Genomic DNA, 10,658 nt, shown 5'->3' with positions numbered 1-10,658 from the left:
GTTGCTCTAATGGAGGTTGTGTGTGGGTTCATTGCCAAAATTAATGCCAGATATTAAGGCGCTATTTGGTGCAGTTTGTTGTAAACTAAAAACTGATAATCAGAAAGTAGAAACCAAAAGTACCCTTTCTCTAATTTCTAAATAATCAGCTTTTCTCAACTTGTTTAAGCTATTTTTATCTAAAAAGCTGTAAGTAGAAGCTGCACCAAACAGTCTGGCACAGATTTTCAAGTTAAAATAAGTTATAATCACTCCCTATAATCCATACCAAACATCCTATAAAGAAATCGTTAACTATAGCAATTGAACTAACAAGAGAGCGGCTCACCATGGTGCACAAAGTGATGATATACCCATTCATTCATTAAACCAATAAACATTAACACACAAAATTGAGCCCCACTCATGTCATGTAACGCACTAATACACACAATTTTAACAACTATATTGAAAATGCTCTAAGAAAACTTCGAAAGTGTATTTAGATCTTAGATTTGTAGAACGAAAAAAGAAATATCTATCTTTTCTTTTCCTTTTTTTTTTCAATTTTATTTCTACAAATTGTTGATCCCATAGAATTCTATCCCAATGTAATCTAAAGATGAGTGTCCCATAGAATTCTTTCCCGCCTTTTAAAGTTAAGAATTCGCTCCTCCATCTAATATATGTTATCTCATAGACTTTTTATGAATCCCTTTATATCCCTATATCCTTTTCATCTTGCCCACCAATAAATATAATATAGGCCAATACACAAGAAAACTATTTGTCTTATTGTATTTCTCTTGTTTTTCTTTATATTCTTCTCCTTTACTCCATTCCTTATCTGGGAACAGAATAAACCCAATAATGAATCTTTGGGTTCCAAGAAATGTTCATTTCATAGGTCTATCTACATTTAAAAAAAAAAAAAAAAAAAACACTATTGAGAGTTTGTGATATTTGGAATATTTGGCACAGTAATTCTTTTTCCTCTTTTTATTTGGCTGTTATAGTTTTCCACTTGAGTGGCCTTCTCATTCAAAATAAGATTAGGCCGAAGCATACTCATCAAGCACTATAAATCCACCACCAAACTCTCTAGCCCCTCAATTTATTGGCCTATCACAAAAAAGCCACCCTTTTAGGGAAACCCATGCATTCAAAACATAATTAATCTCGTCTCTAGTGCTCATCTACAACAACTTATATCTTTCAATAAGATCACAAGCCCTCCAATCCACTGCAACTCAACCAACAACTAATATCTCCAGCAGAGGATTCAACAATGGAAAGAAACCCAATTGAGAAAATCCCATCTATACCATCTTCTTCGCCTTCATTTCTCTTCCAGAACCAGAAATGGCCACCCAACTCCATTCACACAACCCTTTCGGAGCTCAAAACCCAGCGACGAATAGCACTTCCTCTGGTAGCCATGAACTTAACGTGGTTCGCCAAGATAGCCATCACAACCGCGTTTCTAGGCCGGCTTGGAGAGCTGGAATTAGCCGGTGGAACACTCGGTTTCACCTTTGCCAATGTCACTGGCTTCGCTGTCCTCAACGGGCTCTGTGGTGCCATGGAACCCATATGTGGTCAAGCTTATGGAGCCAAGAATTTCAAACTGCTTCACAAGACTCTTTTCATGGCTATTCTTTTGTTACTACTCACTACACTACCCATTTCTTTTTTGTGGCTCAGTGTTGACAAAATCCTCATTCATTTCGGCCAACAACAAGAAATTTCAATCATTGCAAAGAAATACCTCTATTATCTCCTCCCTGATTTGGTAGTCACTTCATTTCTATCTCCTCTTAAAGCCTACTTGAGCTCACAGAGCATAACTGTACCGGTTCTGATTAGCGCTGTTCTGGCTGTAGCATTTCATGTCCCCATCAACATATTACTCTGCAAAGCTAAAGGACTTGAGGGAGTTTCAATGGCAGTCTGGATAACTGACCTCATAGTTGTGGTTCTGCTAGGATTTCATGTGTTGATCACGGAGAACAGCAAGGGAGCACAGTGGAAAGAAGGCGGATGGTGGGACCAACACGTCCGCGACTGGATCGGATTGCTCAAACTTTGCGGGCCATGTTGCCTGACCACCTGCCTCGAATGGTGGTGTGTCGAGATCATAGTCTTGCTAACTGGGCGGCTCACAAATGCCAAACAGGCAGTGGGAGTGTTGGCCATTGTGCTCAACTTTGACTACTTGCTTTACTCTGTAATGCTTTCACTAGCCACGTGTGCGTCCATTAGGGTCTCAAATGAGCTTGGTGCAAACCAAGCAGGCCTTGCTTACCGGTCAGCATGCGTGTCTCTGGCCTCGAGCATAGTTTCTGGCTGCATCGGTGGCTTGGTTATGGTAGCAGCAAGAGGAATTTGGGGGCCATTGTTTAGCCATGACAAGGCAATTGTGAAAGGTGTGAAGAAGACAATGTTGGTAATGGCCTTGGTGGAAGTAGTCAATTTCCCTGTAACAGTTTGTGGAGGAATAGTCCGGGGAACAGCTAGGCCGTGGTTGGCCATGTATGCCAATCTTGGAGGATTCTACTTGTTGGCCCTGCCATTGGGTGTGATTTTCGCTTTCAAAGTCCATCTTGGGTTAGGTGGACTACTTGTAGGGTTCTTGGTTGGGATGGTTGCTTGTTTAGCCATGTTGTTGGTGTTTGTTGCAAGGATCAATTGGGTTGAAGAAGCTGACAAGGCACAAATACTTGCTGGTGGCATGGAAGAGACACTGAAGGATGATGGAGATGACAAGAATTTGGCAACACAAAGAAGTATCACAGTATGACAAACAGAGAATTCTGGTGCGATGGGGAAGCCAAGAGTAGTTCGGTTAGAGATTTCCAATCAGGAATTCACTTGGACAGAAAAACTTCTGCAAACAAGTTCAAAGCTTTGATTAAACATGTGGAAAATTGCACAAAAAAAACTATTTTGACATGAAATGGTAACTTTAATTTTCTTTTTGAAGGAATGGAATCTAACTTCTTTCGCATCTGAAAAAATGGACATCACTATGAATAGACCATACAAAAAATTCAAGTCTTCTTACAAAATGTTGGACTAAAATTAGAACTGATATTTAAAGAAAATCTAAAATTGATTCAGCCATAAGCCAATTGGTAGCTCCCCTCATCTTTAGTGGCTCCATAAGGCATGACATAGTTGTACCCTTAAATCTTATGTAAAACACATTACCACAATTTAATATCATCTTTGTAGCAAATCCATATTTTTGTGAAACACAAAATGAATTCATTTTTAAATACAAAACAAAAATGTCAAAGAATATTAAACTTCTAAGAAAAGAAGGCCAAACAAAAATAAAGAATCCAATTACTGAAACTAATTGGTATTAAATCATAGAAAACTTGGGCTTCACTGGATTAGTAATGCATGGATATTAAAGAACACCAAAAGCTTTTTGGACACATTTTGATGTTGGAAATTCAGTATTAAGAAAGATAACAAGATTTTGATCCATATGTAACTGTTCTTGGTCTAACATGTAGACGTTAAGCCATGGTGTACAGTGTACCCCAGAGTTTTCAAACAAGTAGAAGCATGTACAAGTCAACAGTGAAACCTTTGACAATGAACTTTGATTTTAAGCACTACTTTGCAACACCCCATCCTTGCTAGAATTTTGAAGTATCACAACAATTAGACAACAGAACACAAGATATTCCAACAATTTCAAAATTATAAGTAAATAAACAAACAATAAGCATGGAGAATATTATAAACTCTGTTTTCCAAAATTTGTTATTCATCTGGTTAAGTTCAAGCCAGCCACTATCAAATGAACTTTGCAGTGATTGAATATAAAATGTAAACTTGATTCTATGTAACCATCCAACTGACCATATATGCAGTCAATTAGAGATGTGTTCATTGACAAAATAACTACAATTCCGACTAAAAAAGCAAAAGTTCAGCAAACTGAGTAGACACTTACTAGATTTTAGCTTTTCACCAACAGCCCAATCGAGGGCAATTTGAGCTGATTCAGTTAAAAAAGGATGCTTGGGACAGAAAAAGTACATGTCAGTTCCACACAACCAAAAAAAAAAGGTAACTTGATCGTTTCCTTCTGCACTTTGAAAATAGTAATTCCGCTTTTGAGCAAGAACATTGCAGCCAGATTAATTCATGCCGAGATCTAATGTTGGATAAATATTATAAATTTCCCATGATTGTGGCAATAACCCCAAGTCGGTCCCGAGACCCTATTTCCAAGTCCCAACCTAGGATAGCATGAGAACATCAAGGTGTCAATAGGGAGAAGGAATTAAAAGGTATAAGAGAGACACACGCCAATGGATAGCTGCCCTGCATAGTTAAGCGGGGACTAAGCGTGCTATCATGGGCAGACAAAGAGCGCCCGCATGTGTGTAGGCTTACTTGACCAAGCTGAGATCGGCCGAGCACAGTTATGGGGGGGCAGTTGGTGTTCCTCCTGGTCGGTGATTAAGGCAACCAGAGATTATACTCAGTTGGCATGCATGGCTCAACCCTGGAGGGGAGTGATCAATAGTATATGCGTGGTCCACATGTCGCCTTACAAGGCTGACACATTTTTCAGTCTCACCGGGTAGCTGACGCTTAAGAGTAATGCTAGGGGTCCAAAATGTTTTATTAATATTTTTACCAAATATCTTACATGAGTGTGTGAGACACCCATGTAATATATTTAGTAGAAATTTTAATAAAACATTTGAGTTTCCCAGCATTTTTTCGGTGCTTAATGCTCTCTATTTGGAAGCGCATACTATACAATTGTGTCCAATGACAGATTTAGTAAGGGAACATGGGGGATCACGCGCCCCAATTGGATTTTTGATAATTTTACTAATACCCTAATATTAATATATATAAATTATGTCTTATATATCTTTTATAAAATTATAAAATTCCCTTCTTAAATTGTAATAGTGACCCACTTACTATAAGAATCTGTACTTTTAGCGACTACTTTCTGCGACCAATATAAAAGTTAGTGGCTAAATATTATCTTTTGGCGACCAAATATTAATTAGTCGCAAATGATCATTATTTTTGACGACCAAATATGAGTTGGTCGTAGAAGGTCATATTTTGGTGACTAAAAAATGAGTTGGTCGCGGAAGATAAAAAATAAGTTGGTTATTGAATTGGCGACCAAAATTTTAGTCGCAAAAAACTTATTTTCCCCAATTACAAATTTGGTCGCGGAATGTCACATTTTGGCGACCAAAAAATAAGTTGGTCGCGGAAGATAAAAAATAAGTTGGTTATTGAATTGGCGACCAAAATTTTAGTCGCAAAAAACTTATTTTCCCCAACCAAAAATATTTTAGTTGGCTTATATTGAGTTTTGGCTACTAAAACAATTTAGTCGTCGAATGAAATATAAATTTTTTTTCTTTTCTTTGGCGACCAAAAATTTGGTCACTAAAAACTTATTTTCAACAATCAAAAAAAATTACTCGCCAAATTAATACTTTTAGCGACTAATTTTTAGTCGCCATTGATTGTGATTTGGCGACTAAAAAAATTTGTCGGCGAAGTTACCTTTTCTGCGACTAATCTGGTCTTTTGGTCGCCAAAGTTTGGGAGGGAAATTTGAAATGTGGAGATGGGAATTGAAATTTTTTTGCAACAAAAAACTTTGGTCGCCAAAAATTTGGAAGGGAAATTTTTTTTTATCTGTATTGATATTTTTTTACTTTTTAAATATACTTAAAAAGTAAAAATATTTTTTAAAAAATCTAACAAAATTCACTAAATATGAAAAATAAAAAAATACTTTCTTTGCAAAAAAAAAATTCACTAAATATGAAAAAGAACAAATATATATTTGTGTTTAGTTAAAACAATAGATTTCATCAAAAATATTTTACTTTTTAAATTGATGTATATTAAGTAAATTTAGAAAGTAAAAAATAATTAATTTAAATATGAAAACATTTACTAAAACATAAGAAAAATAAAAAAATAAAAAACTCGGCAGTTTTTGAATTTCAAAACCAAACTAAGTTATAATTCGAAACAATCCCTTGTAGTTTTAACTCATAATTGTTTCTTATTTTTCACACTTCACATTTGCTAGGTATTTATTTATTTTTGAAAGGACGTGAGAGTCCCGATCTTCATTGTCGAAAACAAAAGCCCTAGCTCTCGCTCTCAATCTTTCTCGCCGAGCTCTCTGAAATTCTATGGCTATCCTCGCCTTTCACATTGCGTTGAAGATGGATGATGAAGCTATCGCAGACAACTTCTCCTTCGGGAGCTTTTTCTCTCAAGAGCTGTGTCTCAGAAGGTGTGCCATCTTTATCTCTATCGCACAAGCGGTGCCCTTTCAATCTAAGATCCGAATATGATTTTCACTTTTTATCTGATCTGATTTTGTATTTGATTTTCATTTTTGGTCTAATTGACATTTGTATTTGATTTTAATTTTTTGTAAATTTTGAATTTGAAGGGTTCATGCCCTAGCTCTACAGAATTGCCTTTGCATTGATTGAGCTAATGATTGTCTTATTTTGATTGAGATATTGATTCAATTTTGGGATTGGCATTAATTAGGAAGAAGTCGACGAACAATGACGCGATGACGAACAATTCATCGCTGATCTGCTCTGGTTCTCCCACAATCTCTCCGTCATATTAACTTGATCTTCCTTCACATTGTAAGGTAAGTTTTTCTCTATTGCATATATGTATCTATAGACTCGTGTCTCTGTTTCCTTCTTCTTAATATGAGATGAAAGGCGCAAAATTATTCGTACATAGTTAAGAATTTACTGGAAGCATGCCCAAGGAGAGGGCTTTAGCAAATCATTTGTCAACCCATGCCTCAGTTGGTAGCATGCCCAGGGAGTATTTTATCATGGTTGTCAGTGGCGAAACATTTGGTCCTAGTCCTTGTTGAACAAGATGACAAGGAGACACTATTTTCCTAATATCATTGGCAGCAATGCTACAGACCCCCACTGGGGATGACCCCCAGTGACCCCCCAGTGCCACGTGTCGGCCTGGGATTGGCTGAAAACTCAAAAAAAAAAAAAAAAAAACTGTTTTTTTTTTGGACCAATGGGAGGTGACCCCCAGTACCCCCACTGGGGGTCCAAAGCTTTATTCTATCACAGGATGGCTTAACAGTATTTGCTCAGAAGATAGGGTGGGTGTGGGAGTGGGTGTGTCCATAAAATTGCCTACAAAACTTTTTTTTTCATTTTTTACAATCTTTTGCTGCGAATGAGCTAAGAATTTCATAAGTTGGGTTTTTTTTACTAATAATAGAAGACACATTACAGAGTCTGTAGTCCGAAGGTGATTTGTGGAAACAATTTGGCTTTCTTAAACTTCTGTTGCTACTATCTGTGGATTGAATATTTTACATTTCTTAAGCTTCCATGTGCTTGCACTTGCACAAAACCTTGATAGCTTTTACACATTACACACTACTACACCATTAGTTGGATGTGTTTGTTTGGGGATTATAATCTTGACTACTGATCAGAAGAGGGTTTTTTTTTTTTTTTTTTCCCTGAAATTTATCAGATAAATTGGTTCTTTGGTTGATTAGGTGACATGTCATATTGGTTTCCATCCTCTTGAGCTCTTACTAGAATCAATGTTTGTCACGTGGGCCTCTTTGGAGCCTCATTTTCAATGCCTTATTTTTTATATTTCACTACAATTTCCTTGCAGAAAAGCAGGGAGAGGAGAATAAATTTCTCTACATGCATCGAAAGTAGATTGCTATTTTAGAGAAAAAGATTTGGTTACTTAGTCCCATATTTAGATGTTAAAGTCATAGTTAACACTTTGGTACCATTTTGAAGCTGTGACATTACTTGGGGCAGGATAATTATCTAGTAAGTTTGCCTACCACTTGGTCGTATGTTTGCGGATCCTATAGGTCTGACCTATAAGATAATTTCTGCTTGGGGGCAGGTTGTGATAGTTGCTGGGGCCAATATCTTTGCTTGGGCTTTTTGGCTGACTGTCAAGTTAATTAATCTTATTTGTGTCTCGGCATCGGTTACAAGGACTTGGGTGTTAATGTATTTCATATAGCATATCAAGCATAACATAGGACTTGGGTGTTAATTTTTTATTTAGAACAAAAAAAGTTCAATGCCATTAAAGCTTCTAGACAATTTTCCCATTTCTTGTCAATTTTAGTGTTGTCATTAAGGTGGGAACTCCATGATAGCTGGGAAAAAATGCAAAACTATCGAGTACAGTGCTATCATTACGGGGAAGTCAAGAAGATCTTGTGGATGCTTGTAGACATGTTGTGATAGATGAATATGGTGAGTGTTGTTATTTTGGGCGTGAAAACAGATTGGAGGTTGATGTCAACTTTTTTACAATCTGTTGTAGAAAATTCTCCATGTAATATTTTCCATTTACAAAAACAGGTAATGATAGTACTGGATCTTAAACTGATTTGTTCTTTTTTATTTTATTTTAAATGATCATTTTGATTCATTGATCTTAACTTGTGTTTTTGTTTGTTTTGGTACTAATAGGTTATCAAGCAAGTTGAAGTTGAATATGTACCAGAAAAGGCTAAATTTGATGGTCATTTGGATGAGGAGTTTAGGAAGGTCTTTGAGAAATTCAATTTTAAGCTCATATGTTAGTTTGGATCAGATGCCAAGCAAGTTGGTATGTTAAATCATTAAAGAATGTGAAAGGCTTCAAGTTTTGTGTCATGTTGGACTTCAAAGAGGATGTAGCTTTTGAGAAGACATGCTTACTAAATTCAACTTGACTTGAATATGCCTTGTGCTGCACTACGATTACATATTTTCATCTTTATTTTAAATGGAATTCAATTATTGTTTGATGATTTAGTGAAGTTATAAGAAAAGAAATTTGTTAATTATTGTTCCTAAGTTTTTCTTTTTTAAATGTTATTGTTCCTTAATTGTGGTTGGGTTGAATGAATTTTGTTCAATATTGGATTGAATGTTTATAAATAAAAATTGATTGTTCTCAAAAAAAAAAAAAAAAAAAAAAAAAAACGATTTGACGACTAAAAAATTGGTCGGCAAATTCTACACTTTTGCGACTAAAATCATTGGTCGGCAATTCCTTACCTTTTGGCAACTAAATTGTTAGTCGGCGATTCCTTGACTCTTGGCGACTAATCTGTTTGGTCGTGGAATGTGACAATTGGCGACTAAAATATTTGGTTGGGAAAATATCACTTTTTGCGACCAAAGTGTTTTACCGACAAAATGGATTAGTCGTAGTAATAATATATTTAGCGACCAAAAATTTAGTCGGCAAATCCAACTTTTCCCGACCAACAAAAACTTTGGTCACGAATTACTTTTGCCGACCCTCAATTGGCAACCAAAGTAGCGACCAAAAAAATTGGTCGCAAATAACTTTTGCCGACTAAAAATGGACTTTTAGAGACCAATTTTTTGGTCAGCAAAGGTGGTATTTCTTGTAGTGTCTATTCTACTGAAATGGGTCCTTCTACTATACACTTCCTAAAATGGTGTATCATAGATAAGTTATGCTATTTCATGGTGTTGATACTAGAAAGTGTTATAAGCAAATCATTTCCAGTTATAACTAAAAAGATCACAATGAATAATCATAGCTAATATCATAATGTGTTATAACCAAAGATTGCAAAGATTATAACTGTGACATATAATACACACCTTTTTGCGATGTATTTTATAGAATTTTCCTAATACATCATTTTATCTCGACTTATTTTCTTTTATAATTTTTCAATCTACTTATAATAGTTACTCTCCAATATTTTTACAAAATTCAACCTTAAATCCCTTAATTTGAAATTCATGTTTATCTAAATGGACTTATAATGTTAAAGTTTAGTAATATTTCATTGTTATTGATTATGAAGGGGAAAAAAAATCATTCGTTGTTATTAATTTGTACCTCTATTATGAATTTCTGGCTCTGTCACTGATTGCATTATTTACATGATAAATTTTTTACCATTTAAGCTCATTCTTAATAATTATATCAAGTAATGGGATGAATATAAATAAGTATTGTACGGAAAAGAAATAAACCTTCTCGTATAATCCTGTTGATCAAGTCTACGCTTCTCCGTACGACGTCGCTTTACTCCCTGAAAACACAAACATGAGCTAGCCGGCGGGTGTGTGCCGGATACCTCTCCGATGCCTAAGTCAGCAAAATAGACAAATAGACAAAAGCTTTCGGGAATCAAAGTTGTGTTACCTCTCCATAGGTGATGTTATGAGCTTTTATAGGTTCCGTGTGGCATAATCCTAGTAGGACTCTTACTCCTCCATGTAGAGTCCTCCTAGGAATCACATTCTTGAAAGATAATACTTATCCCTCAACACCCCCCTCACTGCTTAAACCAAGTGAGATGGTTTTACCATGATCGGATCCCAATATAACCAAGGTAAGCATGGCTATGCTAAGCCGCAGAGTAGACCGAACTAAAGCCAGTTCGGTTTCTTCCATTCACTACTCTTACCTCGGCTTCTCCTCTACAAACCATGGTGTGTTTAGACCGAGCTAAGAAATAACAAGGTTTTGACCGAGCTAACCACAACCTGCCACGACCGGGCTAACTCTGAGTGTGGTGACCGGGCTATCTGTAATATTCTCTTAAATCGGGATAACAACAAGGCTTTTTGGGGACCGGGCTA

The 10,658-nt window shown here is 36.1% G+C and overlaps 1 protein-coding gene and 1 long non-coding RNA gene across 2 annotated transcripts; both read left to right on the top strand.

Annotated features, from left to right (window-relative positions):
- Positions 1 to 865: 865 nt before the first annotated feature.
- On the top strand, positions 866 to 2,978 carry LOC114276173 (protein DETOXIFICATION 56). Its single transcript, XM_028217962.2, has one exon. The coding sequence runs from the start codon at positions 1,268 to 1,270 to the stop codon at positions 2,777 to 2,779; it is 1,512 nt and encodes a 503-aa protein (XP_028073763.1). The 5' UTR covers positions 866 to 1,267; the 3' UTR covers positions 2,780 to 2,978.
- Positions 2,979 to 6,115: 3,137 nt separating this feature from the next.
- On the top strand, positions 6,116 to 8,869 carry LOC114276174 (uncharacterized). Its single transcript, XR_003634097.2, has 3 exons — positions 6,116 to 6,292; positions 6,559 to 6,667; positions 8,514 to 8,869. It is a non-coding gene; the product is annotated as an uncharacterized LOC114276174 (long non-coding RNA).
- Positions 8,870 to 10,658: the final 1,789 nt, after the last annotated feature.

This window comes from Camellia sinensis, chromosome 13 (assembly GCF_055761805.1).
Source record: "Camellia sinensis isolate YWXY chromosome 13, ASM5576180v1, whole genome shotgun sequence".
NCBI classification, from domain to species: Eukaryota; Viridiplantae; Streptophyta; class Magnoliopsida; order Ericales; family Theaceae; genus Camellia; species Camellia sinensis.
This window is presented reverse-complemented; position numbering and strand designations above follow the sequence as displayed.